A 22,454-nucleotide genomic window follows, 5' to 3' on the forward strand; every position below is an offset into this window, starting at 1 on the left:
CAGATTTGAGTGCATGTAAACACACTCGCTAATCCATCAAAAGCTAAAAATAGCTCATACATAAGTGTAAAGTGATATTGTGAAAGAAGTTGCACAAAATTATATTGGACTCTGTAATTCTCAGACATTTTTGAAAAGAAAAAGAAAAGACAAAACACACAGATGTTTTCAACTTCCCTTTATGTACAAATGACCCTTAGGAAAGAATTGTGTGTGTATATACAGATCTGATATATATATATATATACTTTATAAATGTCTATAATCATTGATGCCCTAATAAAGATAAGCATTGTAGAAGCTTGTTAAAAAAAAACAGCCAACACGGGTCATCCACAAACACATCCGAACATGAGCCGATTTCTGTAATAAAACAATATAAAAATAATAAAAAAAAAACATTACAATAGAAAAGTCATGTGCACTGCGGTGGTGGATTGTGTATTTTTGGAGGGTGTTTTTCTTTGGTTTCTTGGTGTCAGCCAGTTATTTTTTATTATTCCAACATTCCAAAAACACAATTGGCATAAAATATTTTTTACATTACTTTTACATAGGTTTTTTTATTTATTTTAAAATGCATATAATTCTGGATTAACTGCACTGAATTCAAATATATTATATTTAAAAAACAAAATAATATAAAAATCTCTTAGCTCAGCCGTCTTCAATCTAGTTTTAGATTAATTCCAAACTGATTTACTTAGTCACTTTTGAAAGGCACTGTTTGAGAGATTCACAAACTACAGGAGTATGAGTACCGATCTACTATCAGTTTGTTGTAACCAAACAGAATCTATCATCAGGCAGGACGTATCTGAACAGAAGTCATCTGTTCCTCTTTAGGCAAGATATATATGAGCGGTGTTTCAAAGTCTGGGGTGCAGTTGAGGTAGGGGTCAGGGAAGGTGTTCTATTAAAGGAGAACTCTGGTGTAAAATTGAATTTTGGTGTAGTAAAACATGATAAAGAGTACTGATCTTTGTTGAATAGTCCACCTCAGTTCTCCTGCAGCTTTCTGAGATCCAGTTATTTTATTCCTCTTATAAAAACACCCTAGCATATTTTTGCTCCTGCAGATAAATAGCTGTTTACACTGTTATTCAGGCTCAAAATGGCTCCACACCAGAAACCCTGACATTTAAAATGAGGCATTAATAACTTTAAAAATACACAAGAAGTTTATTAAAAACCACTGTTTGCAACCTGTAGCGTGACCTACATCTCAGGATGCTGCCATCTTAAAGTAAAGACATGATCAGTAGACTCACAAGCACGTAATGTTGAAGCCTGGAAGGCCTCAAACGCAAACCATTCTGTCTTCTTTTCCCTTCTGAAACTGCAGTCCGAGAACAGCACACATCCCGGCCATGTCTTCTTCATGTATACAGCATGTATTTCCGTCAACATTACATGTTTATCATGACTTAGAGATGTAGTTTACGCTATAGGCTGTAAACAGTGTTTTTTTCTTGTGCACTATTAAAGTTCTAAATGCCCTGGTTTAATGTCCAAATTCTACCAATGAAGTGTGGAGTTACTTTGAGTTCTGGATAACACTGTAAAGAGTGATTTATCTACAGGTGCCAGAATATGCCCTGTATCACCCAGTCTAAAGGGTGTTTGGACGAACGGAATAAAATGCCTGGATCTTGGAAAGCTGCAGGAAAACAAAGGTGTGCAATTCAACAAAGGTAATTACTCTTTATCACAATTTACTACACCCAAATCAATTTTACACTGAAGTTCTCCTTTAAGGACTTACCAGCCTATTGGTCACATATGGAAAGGCCTGTCACAAAAATTAGATTGTTGATTTATTGTAGAGTATATGAACATGATGTTGATCATTATTGCATATAAACACGCACACATTCTTCTCAGTAACAAGCCTAGACATTCAATTGTGTATCAGTAACAAAACTAGTACAATATAGTACGTTATATATTTAATCTACCATGAAATCTAATCATATACTCTATATGTCCAAATGATTTTAGGCACCCCTTCTTCAGTTGAAGGGACTGTGGAGTCCCTGTAGATAAAAGAAGTATTGCCAATAGAAAAGGACAAAACACAAAGCTGTTATTGGCAAAATGCCTAATGCCAGGTGACGGCTAGAGGAGTATAAAGTCCCGCAAACATGATCTGTTGAGCAGTGGAAAGAGGCAGATTACCTGTAAGGGATTAATGGAGAATTCCACTGAAAGAGAAGTTTAGTCGAGGACTAGGGTTAAGCCCTATCCGGACAGGATTAGTTTCTCAGGGTGTCCGTTTATTCCTGTTCAGAACAAAACAAGGTCTAACAGTTTTAGACTCATTTTCAGAGAGGAGAATGTCGGATAATCAGAAAAGCAATCATTTTTTAATACCCTTGATTATGGAAGAAACAATTAATGAGTAGGAGTCCTGATATTTTTGTCCATATAGCGTATAGTGTATATACTATACTAAAAGATTCAGTTGCAAAGACATAAATGTTATACAGTAACTTGCATATGTAACCGTACGGTAAACAGTAAAAATCCTAAATTCAATACTCATCATAAGGAGTTCATTTCTAGGTGAAAGCCTGAAAACATCTGGCTGTGCATTAACCTTGTACAACATTGCTGAAGATGTAAAATATCTATTTAAAAAAAAAAAAACATTTTTAAGATGAAGCAGGCCCCCAACATGTTGACTAATATACCATCATTTGTTCGTAGAATGAACTAGCTAATACACGTATTGAAAATATATACGAGTGCAGAGGAACACAGACGTGGGCCAGCCTGAGGAATGTCCTATCGTTGAGAAGCTCCGATGATCTGCAGAAGGAACAGGAATATCTGGATGACATCAACGTAAATGGAGAGAGCAGCGAACACATACTCCTCTGGACTGATGGAGTGCTTTCTGTTCCCAATCAGAAGCTGGGTGTGGTAGGCCAGAAACTGAACAGAACAAGATGTGGTTTGTTATCAGATGTGGAACATCAGCAGGCAACAGAGCAGATATACAGTATAACATTTTGATAAATAAAAATGCATAAGGATATCAGGATTTGTTAACAGATTATGGTACAATCAATGGCTTAATGCAGGGGTGTCCAAACTACGGCCCGCGGGCCATTTGCGGCCCGTTTCCTTTTTTGGAGCGGCCCGCGAGGTATTTTAGAAATAGACTGAAAGTTGTCCCGCTGTTAAGCAGGTTTCTACAATGTGAGATTCAAAGATTGAACGCTAGGTGTCAGAAACGGGCCAAAGAGTTGGAGAGGGTGCGCATTTCTAGCACAGAAAAATGGGGCAAAAGAGTCTAAAAGCGGAGAGGGTGTGCATTTCTAGCTCAAAAAAACGGGCCAAAGAGTCTAAAAGTTGCCGTAATTAAGGAGTTTTATATTAAGAGACATCATGAAATTAAACATCAATTTGAAAAATCTTAGTTTACACAACACTGTCAAAGATAAAGATAGTTAGTCAAGTAAAATGGTGTGTAAATGAAATAATCAGGAAAAAAGTATTATCTAAAATGGTACATTTCATTATTTGTTTTATTACAGAGTCTGTGGCCCGTGACTTCAAATATATTTCTCCTTCTGGCCCCCAACAAAAAAAGTTTGGACACCCCTGTCTTAATGTTATAACTGAATCCTTTATGTTTATATATGTATATTAGAGCTGGGCAATATATCATTAATATCAATATATGTTAAATTTTTGGGTACCGCTTTAAAATAAGACTACCTTTATAAAGGGTTTATAAATGGTTTATAGTTTATTAATGTTACTAATTAGGTTGTAAATGCCTTAAAAATAATGAATAATCAGTTATAACACATAAGTAGAAAGGGCAACAATGACCTGTTGTTTGCCAAATAGTGAACCCACAGCCATCTATAGTGTTGCCCTTTCTAATTATGTGTTATAACTGATTATTAATGATCATTAATAATTATTATTTATTAACAAATTATATTAATTATTAATTAGTAACCATTAGTAAACTAATGGTAAACCGTTTATAAACCCTTTATAAAGGTAGTCTTATTTTAAAGTGGTACCAATTATTGTACACAAGACGACCACAAAAAAGATCATAGTATAAAATTGCTTCTGCTATGCTGGTTAACGTGTGTATTAATTCTATTAATAAAGGTGCATAGGTTTTTGTATGGTTTCTGTAGGGATTAGACCTAATTGTGAGTACAGTCTGGTACACTGTGATTAAAGCATTAGAATGACGACTATTGCATGTCTGCAAACATCATAATTAACTTTACTGAGTGCAATTGTCTTACAATTCTTATAAAATAAATGTTAGATATGTATTATTTAAATGTGTTACAAAAAAATACTTATTTTATTTTACCAAAAAACTTTTCTAAGTTTTTTTTTTTTTTTTATCTTAAAATCATATAATATTGTACATTATTGTTAATCTAAAGATAATCCAACAGTTTAATTTGTTATTTTTATTAAAAGACTAAACATGGAGGGGCAGCATTTAGCCACTGTACCGCTGTGCTAAGAAATCAGTTGACAGAGCATTACACTGGGATAATGGAAACTTTTTAAAATCCAGACGGAAATATTCTTGTTTGATCAGCTTTCATCTCAGTTTTAAACACCGGCAACTCTACACTAGGGCTGCAACTAATGATTATTTTGTTAGTCAACTAATCTGATGATTATTTTTTCGATTAGTCTATCAGTCAGTGATTATTTTTGCCATGTGCTCCATCTCTAAAAACAACAGAAAAACAGCTGAACATGAGTGATATTCATTTAAAATATCCAGATGTTGTTTAAACAAGGAAATTATTGATATTTAGTGTGGAAAAATGTAATCTGTTGGGTTTGGGACTTTTCGATAAACAGACTAAGTTAAATGTAACCTGAATGAGTGAGCCATTTACCCATCTCCCATTGCTCTTCTGTCCCCAGCACTTTATGTAATGTGGTACTGTTACAAATTAATAATTAGTCAACAATAAAATCTGCAGTCGACAAATTTACATAATCGTCATTGTCGACTATATCGTGCACTGATTAACATTAACACACTCAGAATCTGTTTCTGTATTAACCATAGCTCTATAGTTTGTGCCCATCACATTCTTATATTCATAAATTAGTACCTGTTATATTACCCATAGTCCACATTAATTCTCTATACTGTTGTTTTGTTCTGTTATTTGTTTGTTGTTTGTTTGTACTGAGCGGGTCAACCCGAGTAGGATGGGTCCCTCTGACTGAGTCTTGGTTCATTCCAAGGTTTCTTCCTCTTAAAGGGAGTTTTTCCTTGCCACTGTGTCACCATAAAACTGGCATCTCTGTGGTGCTGCTCATAAGAGGCGTGGACCTGTTTTTCCTGTAAAGCTGCTTTGTGACAACCTTTGTTGTCAATGCAGCCCTACAACTTTACAACATTTCTATTCAGTAATGGCACCTTTTATCTTCTTTTGATATAAATTTTTATAATTTTAATAATTATTCATTTTATTTTTTATGCTTATTAAATAACATATATTTTTTTTATGTTTATGTTTATGTCTGTGTGTTTTATTTAATGATTTGTTTGTCTTTCCTGAGTAAAAAGAAATAAAAAACAAGGAGTAAACTCACCAGAGTAAATGCAATAGCTCCAATAGCAGCATACAGCATATGGAGCCATGGGATCTAAAAAAAAAAAAAAAAGAAAAAAATTAATGAATCAATTAAATGATTAAAAGATAAGCTGCAGGCGAGAGGAAAATTAGTGCAGCGCTTACATATTTGAAGGACAGCACGATGGCAGTGATGATGCCGGTCACGAACACGACAATTCCGAGCACACAGAACAGACCGCCACACTTGGTAAAATCCACCTGATGGCCAAATATAATGATGTGAAATCCTTCAGATTTTATATTTCATATTTTATGTTGTAAAAAGCATTTTTTTTATCAATTAAAAAAAACTCATGTTCTATTCAAATTGCAAACACTCTTAAACTCCAGAAAATGAATCGAATTAAACATGTGATCAGAGTTATTGGTGCAGGTATTTGATGTTTCTGTATTGAACTATCTGTGGTTCTGGAATTAATACAGGTCTGGTGTTGGTAGGTTAAAGTCTAAAGCAGAGGGAAGTTTTTTAAATATTAAAAAAAATGTTATGTCTTGTCACCTTAATATTATCCAGCACAAATGTGAGAATTGGTAAATTTATATTTCTTATGTTTTATACTGCCTGGGGTCAAACTCATGAAAGAACTCCAGTTTGCACATGACATGACAAGTGTGTACATGACATTAAAATATATGATCAAGTTCAAGTTTGTTGTTTATTTGGTCTTAAAATAAGGAAATGCCACTAAATGTCAGTATTTTTTCAGAGACAAATTAAGATGAAGGTTAAATAAATAGTTTTGGTAAAATAAAAGTGTTGTTTTTATTCAATCTCTCAAACTCTTCTGCTCTGTTTTGGATACTACTGATGTAAAAGCTTGATAATGAATGACTAAGTTACCTTGGTCTGGAAGCAGAAGACGGTCACAGCGATGCAGACGATCACTGTAATCCCCAGAGCCAGGAACACCGATTTAGTGTCGTAGTAACTATAATTTTAAAGAATAAATTACAATAAAATCATACAAACATGCCTTAAATATATACATATACAATACAATTTTTTTTATATATGAAATAATATGATATATATGATATTCTCTGAAATCATGAAAAATGTTGTCACCTCATGTCACTGTGGACCATTTCTATTAGTGCAGTCATAATAAAATTCTTATATATAAGGTCTAGGAGCAGATGGGAGGCGAACAGGGTAGAACAATATCAGCCTTAAACAAATATACATTTAAATATCTTGATTATTTCTAGCAAATTATTTTGTACAGATATTTAACAACTATCATAGTGTAATATTGTGTCTGATATGCAGGTTACCATCTGTGTGTGTGATTTAATTCCTAACTAAGAACATGCAGTAGTTGTTCTTTGGTTATGACACTTAACAAAGTACCAGTTCGGTGCAGCTTTCTTATGTTTATTATTAAAATATACTGCAATACAAGTATAATTGGGTTATGAAATGATTTGGATATAAATTTATTTTACTTAGAAAATCAACACCATGGGATTTCGCCATGTCTGACCAAACAATAAAGACTATACACTGTAACACAATGTTAGTGTCACAACTGTGCTGGCTACTGGCTTCACGCAGCCATAGGTCACGCTGAACAGGGCTTTATATCTTAACACTAGTTAATATACAATGTAATATTAATGTACAGTGGTGTGAAAAAGTGTTTGCGCCTCTTTATGATTTCTTATTATTTGCATGTTTGTCATTCTTAAATTATTCAGATCGAAAAAAAAAAAGTCATACTTTTACTAAAGTATTTTTAACTGGAGTATATGTACTTTTACGGATGTTTTTTTGTAACTGGAGTATGTGTGCATTTACTGACAACACAAGTAAGCTCAAAATGCAGTTTTCAAAAGCTAGACATCATGTTAATGTCCAAATAAATTCAGGAACAATTGAGAAAGAAAGTAATTGAGATCTGTCAGTCTGGAAAAGATATGAATCTATTTCTAAAGTTTTGGGACTCCAGCAAACCCCAGTGAGAACCATTATCCACAAATGGTAAAAACATGGAACAGTGATGAACCTTCCCAGGAGTGGCTGACCGACCAAAATTACCCCAAGAGCGCAGCAACGACTCTTCCAAGAGGTCACAAAAGACCCCAAAACAACATCCAAAGAACTGCAGGCCTCAAGCTGAAACAAACTTGGGTTCCACAGCAGGACAATGACCCGAAACACACCAGCAAGTCCACCTCTGATTGACTGAACCCAAACAGAGTGAAGATTTGGAGTGGCCTAGTCAAAGTCCTGATGCTAGCCACAGCATCTCAATAGGAGGTTTATGCTGGAAAATCCTCCAATGTGGTGATAATAACAAATATTCTGCAAAGAAGAGTGGACCAAAATTCCTCCACAGCACTGTGAAACTCTTTGCAAGTTACCGCAAACGCTTGGTTGCAGTTGTTGCTGCTAAGGGTGGAACAACCAGTTACTAAGTTCAGGGGGCAATCACTTTTTCACACAGGGCCATGTAGGTTTGGATTTTTTCTTCCTTAAAAATAAAAACCTTCATTAAATATCTACAATCTACATCTACTTACAAAACTTTTAAATTTGAATATTAGTAAATACTTGAAAACATTTAAAAGTGACAAACATGCAAAAAACACTATACTATGTGTATTGTTTTATGCTAAAAAAATAAGAGCATTCCTATTAATAAAAATGCCATTGATGACTCTATGCAGCTGTAGTGGATTAACCAGAGGATTTCTTCATTGCTTACACACAGACACACACACTACCCCCACTTTACGGCCTATAAGGAAACTTCAACCCCCAGAACACTCTAAAAGCCTTGGAGTTATCTTTTTCAAACAGCCTTAAATTTCAAAATGACATTTCCTGACTATTTCTTCACTCAGCCTCGCTCGAGAACCCTAAATGCAAGTCAGGGTAAACATTTTTAAATTCTTTTTTGACATTCCTTCAGACGCTGTCAGTCGTAAATCTGGATTTAGGACCGTTAATGTTTAAACATCTGGAACTGTGCACAATTGTGGTTTTGCCAACAGCACAATCACCAGGACAAGGACGGGACTACGGGACTTAAGAGAGTGTCAAAACTTAATTAATTCCTTGGAAATTGTTAATTCACCAAATATTATACCAATTTAGGGGTTTGTGCCTAGTTATTTCTACAATCACTTAGAAATAAGATTAATGAAATTAAGAGAAATGTTCTAAGCTTGGAAATTCCATTGACCGTTTGTAAGTGTGTCTCTCTCTCTGTTCACCAACCTCCCCCACCGTCGTAAATTCAGACAGGCAAGGACCAGCCGCTTATCTAAACACTCAGCAGAGAAGAGGAATTTCTCACTGAGAAGATTTTGCTTAAAATACATATATATTGACTATATAAAAAAGGTGTTTTATAGAATGTTTACTAGATAATGGTATATGTGTCTGGTATATGGTATATGTGTTTGGATGTGTCCTGATTAAATTCTCCTACACATTCAAGTCTGAATCAACAAGGTTTAACTAGCATTTGATAATTTAGCTTTATTTGGTTATCAGTGGTTTAACCATGTATTATCTTTTAAGTGATTTAATTGGGTTTAAATAATATCATGACTCTTGATCTCTTTCTGACAGAGTACCATCCATCGTTGTATTTCTAAGATTATCTTGAATATTACATGTTTGTGGGCAATATATATATATATTACATTTATTGTGATTCAATTGTAAGATTGTTTGTTTCCTGAATTTATCCTCACAAACTGATATGCTGAAAAAGGTATTTTGATCCACTGTTTAATTGAGTTTTCTTTTGGTTTGATCTATTAGAAAAATGCTGAAGCATGCTGACCATGTGAGCGAGGGGGGGGGGTTTATGGCCCTTTGTGAATCCCCACCAAAGTTTGAAATTGCTCCTAGACCAATCAAAACACAGACATTTGGGCCACAGGGCCAATCATAGCTCAGGGGCCAAACAGGCCACAGAGACTAATAGTAAACTGGGCAGACACAGTTCAGTTGCCAGTTTAGAGTTGCCAGTTGGAGGAGTTTGCAGTTCAGTTCAGTTTGGAGTTGAGGAGAGGAGAAGAAGATGTAGTTGAGATGGAAAAAGGATAGACTGTTAGTGTAGTCATCTTAAGTTAGTTTTCTTAGACTAGTGCATTTAATCTTCAAGTATATTAATATTAGCTATCCTAGGTTAAATAACTAGGCTATTTTATGATCTACGGAGTTCTCCTGCTTGCCAAGATAGTTAATATAGTTCAGTAAACCAACTAGACCAACCGACGGATCACCGAGAGAGTACGCCAGCCGATCCAGCTCCAGGGAAGGCCTTCCCTGTGCAGAGACTAGAAGCGGGTGTCGTCCAGGTGCGCCGCTGGCCCACAAGAGCACCATCTTTACCCTGCGGATGGGTCCACACCGGACCTTCTAGGGGTGCAGGATGTCAGCCGAACAAGAGGTTTAAACAGCGGACCGAACCGATGGGGACCCCCCTTTGTAGACGTCTCAGAGTAAGGCAGTTTGGGTATTTCTCTCAGTAATTGGTGTTTTGGTTGGTCAAGTCTAGTTTGGTTATTGTTCTTAACTCTCTTCTTAGTATAGATTAATTTTTAGTTATTTGGCGAAAGGGATGATCTTTGTAGGCCGTAAAATATCTTACTTATCTACTTATTTTAGTGTTCTCATTTGATTAGTTTGACCTCATTACATTTAGACCCTTATTTAGAAATATTCACTTAATAGTTCTATTAATCTCTATTCCTTTCATGTCAGCATTATAACGTGTTTGTTCTTTTATTTCTCATTTATTATTCTACACTATGATTTGATATATAATGGCTACATTATGACTTTTTAATGAATTATTTACTCATATCTGTGTGATTTAATAAATACTTTTATTTTACAAAACCTGTCATTTCAGTGTGTTTTTCTGGATAACTTGGTTATGAAAATTTCTGTCACCTGTAGAAACCACACCCTGAGATGTCTTGTGTTATTAATTAATTTGATTAATTAATTAATTAATTAATTAATCTAATTAAATTAATTTAATAACTGGCGCCCAATTAAAAAAATATTTCAACATCTCAATTAGCACCAGGTATTAAACCACTGAGCCGCTACACAGCCAATGGTGGCCTGGCAAACTAGTAATTGTGTTTTTTTTTCTTGTTAGTGAAAATAATTGCTGAAGGGAAACGGTTCCAGGTTAAAAAAAAAAACTCAATAAAAGGAGCTTATGTCAACATACACATAAATTATGAATTGTAATTATAAATTATGACATGCACACACAAATACACACACACACACACATACATACACACAGTGCTGTGCACAACATCTGGCATTAACAACGCTGGCTGCACATTTCATTCACAAGCAGCTACCCACCTGGATATCGTCCCTGCCATATAGGACATGGCCAGAGTCTGGAGAAAAAAAATTAAATAAAGTTAATCACATGTCAACTCGTTTTATAAAGACCTCTTCCCCCTTTCCCCCTTTCTTCTTAAAAGTTACAGCTTCTTCGTACTGAACCCTTTCTCTCCTCCATTTTTGGGATCCCTTAGTGCTGCCTGTCCAAATGCTGTCCAGAGAAACATTAATCAAAGAATATTGTTGTGATTTTTTTTTTTATTTCTTTTTAATCAGTTGACTCCAGTATTTTTTTTCCTTAGCCAATTCATTTTTATAATGATGTAGGTTTGCTCACAAATATCTACCAATCCACTAGCAAAGTTTGCATAAACAGATAAATTGAGTGTATCTGTGAAATGATGTGTGCATGTGATGAGCGCACAACTTTTTTGAAATCTTCAAAAGACTTCCTTGTTAGAATACTGTGGGGTTTCTTCTGGTTTATTCTCGTTTAGACAATCAACAAAACATGCGATTTGACCATGGGTGCTCTCAAACTTTATATTGCGATATTTTTTTCCCCTTCCTATGTTCTGTTTATTTAGCTTCTGAGTGAGAAAATCTGCTACAATACACAACATGAAAAGAGGGCCTAAAATAAGCAATTCCTGACTACCAACTGTTTTCTATTACAGGCTTGGCCACACCCTCTCCTTCAGCCCAAATGACTCAGCTCTTCCATACTCACAAAAATGCCCAGCAGGATGAGATTCCAGGGGAAACGCCTCCTAAAACAGAGGCAGGGAAATGTCAGAAACAAGAGCACATGTTACTGTCTGACAATATGTAGATGATGTTTACTGGGGCAGTTTTCCCAGACAAGCCAATTCTTAGGCTATATTGTTCTTTCAATAGAAAATCTCCATTCAAAAGGCTCTGTAGTCTAAGCCTAAGCTTAATCACTGTCTGGGTAACGGCCCCACTGTGTCCTAGTGCTTGTCTTTTAAAGGACCAATACGCATGATATTTCCTGTACTAATGAAATAAAATGATAAACTGATGTAGAAGAGTGGAAGAGTGTGGAACAGTGATCAGGTATGAAAGTTTAAACTCTAGCATCTCCTTAAAGCAGAGCCTCGGTCAGTATATTCTTCTTTGAACAGTTAGTTTCAAAGCAAAAATCAGAAAGCAGAAGTGTTTGTGTTTTAGCCTCTGATCTCACCCACTGCCCCACCCATTTCCCAGTCCTATTTCCCCACTCCAGGGTTGCCTGATATGGAACAAAATAGCAGGTCAACACAGTAAGTTGCAGCCTCAGCATCCCTCTAAAAAGCTCCATAAGAAGAGATGGAGTCAACTGCCAGTAAATATTGGCAATGCATTTGATCGATGAAGACACTCAGAGCTCTGAAAGATGGATGCATTAGCCAGGTAATGTATCAAAACCACTAGCAGGGATAGTCATTTAAACTACAAGTGGTCCTTGTGCCGCTGGGTTATCATAACAGTGAGTATTTAAGATAGGTAAAGTGATCCAGCACTAGTCATTTTAGCCATATATGACAGAAACTGAAAGTGTGACTCTGTATTAAGTAACAATTAAAATGCCAATCCAAACGTTCTTGAACTCATCTAGCACTTATTTGTGAAAGTTCAGTGTCCTCAACTGACCAATCCTGTGAGATGTGAGATCCTCATGGTGGGAGGAGGAGTGTTTTAAAAATAGACCTTGGTACCCATTGTACATGCTTGCAAGAAGTTCCCCAGAATTACATGACTGTACTACAGATACAGCTCTGTAATGCAAAGTTATAACAGTTTTATCAGGCTGATTAAAGCAGGACTTGTTTGCTCACCTGGGTCCCTTACAGCAGACCAGCATGATGTGTGTAATAAAGTAGACTGCACTACAAAGACACAGAAACTGAGGTCAGTAAAACAATTTCCTGTTAGTTACATTTACTCTATTTAAATACTCAGTCACGGTACAGGTAGAAGTGGGAAGTAAGGAAATATAAATACTTGGTTGATGTATTTAAGTAAATGTTTAAAAGTATTTGTACTTTATTTGAGTATTTTTGTCACTTTGTATGTTTTGTTTCTACTTCCTACATTTTGTCCAAAACTCTACTACTTGTTACTGAACAGTTTAATAATCATGCAATTTCTAATACTTCTACTTTTGTGAGAAGTTTTTTTAACTGTTCCTTTACTGAAATGTTTTGTAACTGGGGTATTTTTTGTTTTACTACAGCACTTTCTAAAAGGGTTTTTTTTTTAACTGGAGTATTTGTATTTTTACTGACATGTTTTCTAACTGGAAATGTTTGTATTTTTACTGACGTGTTTTCTAACTGGAGTATTTGTACTTTTGCTAATGTATTTTCTAACTGGAGTATTTGTACTTTTGTTAATGTATTTTCTAACTAGAGTATTTGTATTTTTAGTCACATTTTGTCTAACTGGAATAATTGTACTTTTGCTAATGTATATAACTGGAGTAAATGTACTTTTAGTACTTTTAGTAAAGTATTTTCTAACTGCAGTATTTGTACTTTTACTAAAGTATTTTCTAACTGCAGTACTTGTACTTGTACAAAAGTATTTTCTAACTGGAGAGTTTGTACTTTTGCTAAGTATGGGGCTTATATTTTGCCACTTTGGAGTAAAGGATTGAGGTGAGGAATAGGTAAAGCTAGAGGCAAATAACTTTAGATTCTTACTATGAGGCCCAGTAGACTCCTGGATTTCTCACCACAAAGGTACGCACAGGTTGCCTGAGGTTAATAAACAAGAAATAAAAAAGAAAACCATTAAAAGAAAAACAGCAGAGCACCAGAGCGCTCGCTCTCGCTCTCGCTCTCTCTCTCTCATAGGCACTCACACCCGCAAGCACACTCACGCGCACACACAGGCATTAGGACTTACACAAAAGTGAAAACAGCCACAATGGAGACGGTGAGGAGGAGCTGGGCGGCGAGGATCATGTACACCTATCAGAACAGAGACAGACACGAACAGAGGGGGGTTCAAACCTGAGGAAAGATGCTAATTGATGCAATTTACTACACAAAACATGTAAAGAATCAGATCTGCACATTATCCCGAGTCATCCTTGTACTTAATCAGATTTGACCCTTTGGCATAATTTAAATGTTCAACCCAGCTCGCTGCTTTCACTGTGAGTGAAGGAGGGTCAGCCTGCTAGTAATAAAGCTCCGCCCCCTCAACATGGAGATCAGTAGACATAACAAGCTGAAAAAAACATGTTATTTTGCATTATGAAGCCAAATGTTTTTTTTGTTTGTTTCAGTTTAGAATATTCAGTCTTTCCCCAGTTAAATAGAGAGAACACTGGTCTTGTATAAGAGGATATACAGTTGCAAGAAAAAGTATGTGAACCCTTTGGGATGACTTGGATTTCTGCATAAATTGGTTGTTAAATATGTTCTGATCTTCATCTAAGTCACAACAATAGACAAACCCAGTCTGCTTAAACTGATACCATACAAAAAATTATATGTTAGCACGGTTTTCTTGAACACAACATTGCGTGGTGTCAGTTTAAGCAGACTGTGTTTGTCTATTGTTGTGATTTAGATGAAGATCAGAACACATTTAATGACCAGTTTATGCAGAAATCCAAGTAATCCCAAAAGGTTCACATACTTTTACTTGCAACTGTAACTGCCAGTTGATGTTGCAAAGATGGCCTCCAAGTGAACTGACTTGCCTTCTTAAGCCTCACTAATCTATTACTTTAAGTGAGTAAATCTAAAAATCTTTTTATTATTCTCTTATTTTAAGAACACCAATCGTGCTTCATATCATTTGATTTTAAAAGGACAGGGGTCACAAAATATTTTGAACACATAAAAGAGGTCAAACAAAAAACCCCTGATTTACCACAAATATATTTGATAAAGTGAATATCTATGCAAATAGGCAAAACACATAGCATAACGAAAAAACATAGTTGTGTCCACCTTGAAGCCTGCATGTTCTCACTTTTTTGTGGAAAAATCAAGGAACATGTATGAAGTTTTTTATTATAATGTCACTTTTCTAAGACTGATGAACACTGGTCTACAACATTCTTTGTTAGTTAGATATTTAAAATAGTTAAATATAATTAAATATTGTAAAACAAACCATTTAGAAGGCTCCTGAAAATGACTAAGGATGTGTGAAGAGATCAACATCTTACTTTGCGAATAAAAGTGTGTCGCACGCTCAAACTCTCCCATCCTGGTGACGTCGTGAATCCTTCATCATCTGTGACATTAACAGTATAATTAGTGCAAATCTCTCCCCTACCTGATTTTAGTACAGTACAGTGGTAGAAGGTAATATAATATATCCACTAAGTGCAGGGTAATCATCAAGCTTTATAACCAACTGCTCATAATGGATAATATCTAAAGTTCTATTATAAGGTGAGTGAAAATTAAACATTTAAATAGTTGTATTTAAGCCTAGTTTGTACGGGTGTAACAATACACAAAATTCACAATTCAGTTCACTCCACATATAGATGCTGGGTTTCCTTTTGTTAATTTATTTTAAACAGTTAGTTCTGCAACTTCTACCCTTCTATCCTAACAAGAATCGGAAAACCCTTTCCCTCTATCCTAACAAGAATCAGGTCACCCTGCACCTCTATCCCAACAAGATTCGGGACACCCTAACCCTAGAAGTGAACAGAAGTAAAAGGGGTAAGGTTAAGTTGAAAGGGCGTGTGTAAAATGGGATTGGGCCACAGTTGTGGTGCTACAGAGCTCAAACTTTTTCTTACCTTGTCCTGGCATGGGCATGACTGGCATTATGGGTGGCATTGGTGGTGGGAATCCTTGGCCTGGTTGTGCTGGCTGGCCGGTGTAAGGGCCAGGCTGACCGGGGTAAGGGCCAGGCTGACCGGGGTAAGGACCAGGCTGACTAGGATAAGGGCCAGGCTGACCAGGGTAAGGGCCAGGCTGACCAGGGTAAGGGCCAGGCTGACCAGGATAAGGGCCAGGCTGGCCAGGGTAAGGAGCAGATGGCTGTGGGTAGCCTGCGGGCTGGGGTTGAGGTTGCCCACCATACGGAGAAAAGCCATAGGCTGGTTGGGGGTGGGCACCCCCAGGCTGAGGGTTGTGGAGCAGCCGGGACTCGTCGTAACCCGGAGGGAAGTCAGATCTGGACATGCTGATTCAGTATTTCCTTGGAGATAAAAATGAAAGAACAACATCGACTTTACTATTAACCAAAGTGCAACAAATATACTCTTAACAACATTATGAAATGAACAAAACACGCTATAAAAGTTTTCCTGCTAAAAAAAAGTTAGTTTACCTGTACAAACTGCATATAAACAAAGTTAAAGTCTGCTATTATAAGAAAGGAAGCTGATTTGGCCACCAGTCCTACAAGAAGTCCCCAATGAGCAGGAGCAGGTAAGTACAAACCCATGTTTGATTTAACCACAAGAAATGTCTGTGAAAACGTCCCAAAGCAAACTTGGTGATGGGTTAAGCCTTCTGACCTCCTCACAGATTTCTTAACAACCACATTTTTGAGCTGATTTTAAACAGTCAGTCATTTTCAAACCGTTGGTCTCAAACTATGTGGACTAAAACACAAGAAACACACAAACACGATTTCACATTACAAATAAGGTTACTTGCTCTGTAACAAACTGGGATATTTTTGAACCACCGACATCATGGAAAATGTCATATTTTTATCTGTTGTGTTTGAGGTATGTGGCATGTATGTGTTTTGTTGAGAAAGACAGCATTTCTGAGATAACAGCTTGTTTACCTCCAAACAATCCTGTCAGAAACGGTAGAGCAGGGTGTGTGTGGTAACGGTGTAGAGATTATACCATAACCTCTAAAGTGCTGTGGCATGACTCACAATGACTGGGTTTAGAAGGACAGCAATAAGCAGGACTGACTGACTCAGGGACTCAATTATAAAACTGTGTGGATTCTGGAGTGAAAGTGTGTGTATGCATAAAAGCAAGGAAAGGGTGTGCACCAAAATTAAAATCATATTTATAAATGCATGCGTATTTATAAAAACAATCTCCTTTAAAATGTGCACAGGTGAATCAGCCCTGTGTTCCGCCTATGTAAGGGCCATATTTACACATAAATGGTCAATGCAAATCACCAGTACGTATATTTAAAATATTTAAATTAGGGCTTCCCTGTTCACTCTAGAAATGAAAGGCAGAAAAAAAAAGACATTTTAGAGATGTGACACAGACAAAGATTTACTCACATATATATATATATATATATATATATATATATATATATATATATATATATATATATATATATATATATATATATAAAACTGCAGACATAAATATATACACAAAAAATACAATTCTACAATACTGTATGGCATGCAGGGAGCAGCGGGGGTTAAGGTACCAACACCTCAACCCTGTCATCAACAACCCAAGTGCTCTAAATGCTTAACCTGAAGCTTTCACAAACCCTACTTCCACTCCTCTCTCGTTAGCGTAAACAGAACATTAGCAGTCATACGTTTGCCTGGCCTGTCAGCCACTTCTGGGACTATGTTACCACAAGTGTTTATTTTTAGCTATTAAGCAAGATGTGTGGGAGGAGATACCACAGCAGTGAACAGCAGAGCTAAGTAAGTTCTGATACATTTCCAGAGCACTTCAGTACACCCAAAGTTACAGCTTAGCAGACTGGACACTGTGGAAATTTCCTTAATGTGTCACCTGCTAACCAGAGGACTTGCTTGCGCACACTCCGCCCTTTCATCTGTCAAGTGTTACAGAAAATCCCCCCGAACTGTGCCTGTGTGGTTAACTGGCATGGCCTGTTACACAGTGGTATGAAAAAGTTTGGGCACCCCTGATAATTTTCCTTTATAAAATCATTGGTTGTTTGGATCAGCTATTTCAGTTAAATATATTATATAGCAGATGAACACAGTCATATTTGAGATGTAAAATGAAGTTTATAGGATTTCCAGAAAGTGCGCAATAATTCTTTAAACAAACTTAGGCAGGTTTTGAATACTTTTAGCACTAATTATTGGAACACATAATTAGTTTGTTAAGCTCATTGACCCTTGACCTTTATACAGAGGTGATTCCAATTATGAGAAAGGGTTAATGTGCCAATTGTAAGTTTTTCTCCTCTTTGCATCTTCTCTGAAGACTGACAACATGGGAGACTCAAAACACAACTCTTAAACGACCTGAAAACAAACATTGTTCAACATCATCAGGGGAAGAATATAAAAAGCTATCTCATAGATTTTAGCTGTCAGTTTCCACTGTGAGGAACATAGTGAGGAAATGGAAAAAAAAACTCAGGCACAGTTCTAGTTAAGGCCTGAAGTGGCAGACCACGAAAAATTTTAGATAAGCAGAGGAGAAGGATGGTGAGAACAGTCATAGTCAACCCACAGACCTACAACAGCTTCAAACACCTACATCATCATCCTGCTGCAGATGGTGTTACTGTGCATTGTTTAATTATTCAGCGCACTTTGCACAAGGAGAGGCTGTGTGGGAGAGTAATGCAGAGGAAGCCTTTTCTAAGCACACGCCAGAAACAGAGTCGCTTGAGGTATGCTAAAGTACATTTAGACAAGTCAGCTTGATTTTGGAATAAGGTGCTGTGGACTGACAAAACTAAAATTGAGTTATTTGGAAAACACAGCATTCTAAGACAAACACTTGCTCCCCACAGTAAAATTTGCTGGTGGTTCCATCATGCTGTGGGGCTGTGTGATCAGTGCAGGTACTGGGAATCTTGTGTGGTGTGAGGAGGCGGGGGAGCTGTGGGTCTGCTCCATGCCGGAACGCACAGCCCTGCCTGTCCCAGCTGATCTGCGTCCAGACTGATTGAGCAGCCACCTGGGACAGGTATAAAAACTCTGCCTCAGCCCACACTCGGCAGAGACTTTGCTGGTGAAAGGAGGGCTGAAGCAAAAGGGACCTTAAAAAAAGACTTTATGGCCGGTAACACTTGTTAAAGTTGATGGTTGCGTGGATTCCAGTCAATATCAGCAGATTCTTGAGAACAATGCTCAAAAATCAGTGACAAAGTTGAAGTTGCGCTGGGGCTGGATACTTCCTTGAGTGTTCCAGGAAGCCAGGGCAATATTAGCTAATGCTGCTCCAGCAGTGCTAGGCAGGGTTAGCAGCAGGCTATAGGACAATAATACGCACCTCTGAACTGCAAAAGAGCTAGTGCTTATTTGATAGTCAAATGAGTGCTGGATGTTTATTTTCTCTCTGAAAAATGTTTATTTGGGTGAGTAAAGCACTGCTGATCTTAACCAATGATTTATAAAGCAAAATCAAAAAAATTATCAGAGGTGCCACAACTATTTCATACTACTGTAAAAAAAAAAAAAAAAACAGAGATAACCTGGCACCTGTTACTGACATTAGTTATAGATCAGTTATTGGTTAAAAATTAAAAATACAATAAAATCTTAAACTGCGATTCCACATGCAGCAAGAGAGGGAGCTCTTTACACTGCAGACTGTGCTCACGTTACATAACAAAGCTGGAGGCACATCGAGGTAGAGTGTAAAAGATTGTGCTAAAAGTCTCATTTTCTTGCACTTGAGTTTTTATTAATAACATTTTTAATTTCCATTTTAGTTAAATTTAAGGGTAACATTTGTTATGTAATTTTAGCCCAGTTTTCCAGGCATTTTCCATTGCATATATATGATTAGAGGCAAATTGGCAATTAACCGCCAAGCCGTTACTGAAAGATCAACTATGAGTCACAAATGCTCCGCAAACATCTAGCAGGTTTGATATCAAGAAAGACCAATTTCCATCTTTTTTTTTTTTTATTTGTAGATTGCCTTCAAAAACTTCTGTTCGCAAACATATCAGCAGTTAACTGCTGAAAGACACTTGCAGAGCAGTCATTGAATGATCACCAACGAGTCACAGAAGCTCAGCAAACATCTAGCAGGTTTAATATTATCTACACTAGTCAGTGACTGTAAGTCAAGAACCACAACTAACTACAGCCAATGGGATTGCATAGAACAACATAACCAACCAATGTATATGTGCCATGGTATTGCTAGTTTTTCTGTGTGTTTAGTTGGTTTTTGTGACAAAACATGTTTTTGGAGACAGCAATCAGTGAACAGTGTGAACAGCACAACAACCTGACAACTTAAAAAGTCCTATGGTGTGAATCAGGCATTGAGCATGGTTTAGATGCACATGAGCCTTCTCCATTAGCTCCAAAGCAAAGCTATGAACAAACTATGTGTATGTGACTATGACTATGATTTTTCATATTTCTTTTGAGATATAAAACAAGTGGTTTGCAGTCTAATGTCCACTCTAACAAAATATCATAAAACCAACTCTGATCATAAATCTCAGTAACAGCCACTGCAGAGTATTTGAGTAATTTGAGTTGCTAAATACAACTAAAGTGCTGCAAGGTCTGTGCCTGTTAGGCGAGCCCAGCTGAGCGTGTTTCAGTGATTTCATAAGTTTCTCCATTTCTCCAGAGGACTGTCTGCAGGACCACAGCACAGCTGCTGCACTTTATAACGTGTTAAGCAAAAATCTGTTTTTCTAAATTTACAGCCTGTTTACACCTTTTCACTAAATGTGATTCAAATCTTATCAATATACAATTCAGATACTAATCAGGTGCGCTCACACTTGGTAGTGAAATGTGTATCTAGTTAGTCTGACTAAAATTTGACTGGTGTGTTAGTTATGTAAATCTAATTATTAAGTGGTAGAAACAAGTTGTTTATCCTTTTCCTAGGCTGTGCTAAATATGCTGTCTGGAAGAAATGGATGAGTTTACACTTCTATATTTGTTTAAAATGTGTTAAAAGTGTGCATACTTTTGTGTGGCTTGGACTTATTTAGATATATGCGTGTCATGATGATATCTTGATATTTCATTTCATTTAAAGAGAAGATATGTAAACATCTAAACTCAACTGTACATTTAAACCTCATCCGTGCATCCACATCAAAGATGCACTTCTGAACTTTAGAAACTGTATTTCTAAAGTGTAACTTTAAATTTTAACTGGGGGTTTACCTCTGACCCTGATCTGTAAATGCAAAATTCAGCTGTACATTTAAACCTCACATTTACCAGCTATGCATCTAAACCTCCATGCATGCCTCTAAATCAAAGCGATAGATCTGAACTTCAGAAACTGTAGTTTTAAAACCATCAATGTAAATCCAAAATTCACCTGTACATCCACACTTTAACTAGGCCTGGACCTCTAACCCTCATCTCTACATCCAAACTCCATCTACACCTCTGATCTTCAATTGTACTCTCTCTACATAATATGCCTTTAAACTAGGGCTGCACGATTTGGGCAAAATATCTAATTGCGATTTTTCCACAGAATATTGCGATTGCGATTTAAATTGCGATTATTTTTAATCCATCAAAAACCTAAACCTGTATTAGTGGTTACCATACCTATCAAATAAATTTATAAACTTCTTCCACATAAAATATTCACAGGTATCTCAGATTAAATGCAGTTTTCAGTTTTATTTTTAAATTGCAAGTAACAACAAAATAAATAACAAGGTTTAACTGCAACATCAGTAACTGTAAAGTCTGAGTTTTGAGATGCATTTTTACAATATAAATTAACTTAAAAGTAAATCAGTTTTTTTGCACATTAAATGCAAAAGTAGCATCATTAATGCTTGCATGCACAAAAGGTATAACTGCAACATCAGTAACTGACTGGTCCGCTGTGGACAGTAATGCCTTAGCAGAAAAGCTAAAAAAAAAGCAAAATATCGGTTTTATCCTAAACTCTTTGAGTTTTGAGATGCATTTACAAATAAATGAACTTAAAAGTAAATCAGTTTTTAGCTGTTAGCTTCATACTGGTAGCTACCAGTGTTGGGCACGTTACTTTGAAAAAGTAATTAGTTATAGTTATTCATTACTTCTCCAAAAAAGTAACTGAGTTACTAACAGAGTTACTCCACTATAAAAGTAATTAGTTACCAGTAAAAGTAACTAATCGCGTTACTTTTTAATATTCGCCCATCAAAAAAGGAAATCAATTATACATTTACTATTAGAAAAATAACAAACGAAAATAAACCCAAAATGTTGACAAAAATATAATCTAACGAATTTAAAAAAAATAAAACGAAATTCTCCACACAACCAAAGAAAATTACTAAAACTTGTAATACTGAAAAAAACGGAAAAAACGGAAAAACGCGTCTGGGGATGAAATTAAACATACCAAGCCACCCTCAAAGGAAATATGTATATATAAACAAAAAAAATAATGGACAAAAACAACAATCTAATGACCGTTAAAATGGTATTAATATAACAACAGCCTTGCCAAAAGAGAATAGAGCTTAGATCAGGCCCAAAACGTGCACGTTTTGCAAGAGAGAAAGAAAGAGAGAGAGAGATTTCTGGTGTGAGTTACTACTCACAGGTAAATATTCTCA

At 36.3% G+C, this 22,454-nt stretch overlaps 1 protein-coding gene across 1 annotated transcript in view; it reads right to left on the bottom strand.

Moving 5' to 3' along the window:
• Positions 1–163: 163 nt before the first annotated feature.
• tmbim1a (transmembrane BAX inhibitor motif containing 1a) overlaps positions 164–22,454 on the bottom strand; it is a 30,304-nt gene continuing 8,013 nt past the window's right edge. Inside the window, exons 2-12 of the mRNA XM_007230861.4 lie at positions 15,761–16,164; positions 15,173–15,240; positions 13,894–13,958; positions 13,689–13,742; positions 12,822–12,872; positions 11,714–11,753; positions 10,999–11,036; positions 6,493–6,580; positions 5,754–5,849; positions 5,608–5,661; positions 164–2,937 (exon numbers count right to left, since the gene is read on the bottom strand). Coding sequence (XP_007230923.2) covers positions 2,788–2,937; positions 5,608–5,661; positions 5,754–5,849; positions 6,493–6,580; positions 10,999–11,036; positions 11,714–11,753; positions 12,822–12,872; positions 13,689–13,742; positions 13,894–13,958; positions 15,173–15,240; positions 15,761–16,148 — 1,092 coding nt within the window. The 5' untranslated portion in view covers positions 16,149–16,164 and the 3' untranslated portion in view covers positions 164–2,787. The remainder of the gene's footprint in view (positions 2,938–5,607; positions 5,662–5,753; positions 5,850–6,492; positions 6,581–10,998; positions 11,037–11,713; positions 11,754–12,821; positions 12,873–13,688; positions 13,743–13,893; positions 13,959–15,172; positions 15,241–15,760; positions 16,165–22,454) is intronic.

The sequence above is a fragment of the Astyanax mexicanus genome, chromosome 5 (assembly GCF_023375975.1).
Source record: "Astyanax mexicanus isolate ESR-SI-001 chromosome 5, AstMex3_surface, whole genome shotgun sequence".
Lineage (NCBI taxonomy): Eukaryota > Metazoa > Chordata > Actinopteri > Characiformes > Acestrorhamphidae > Astyanax > Astyanax mexicanus.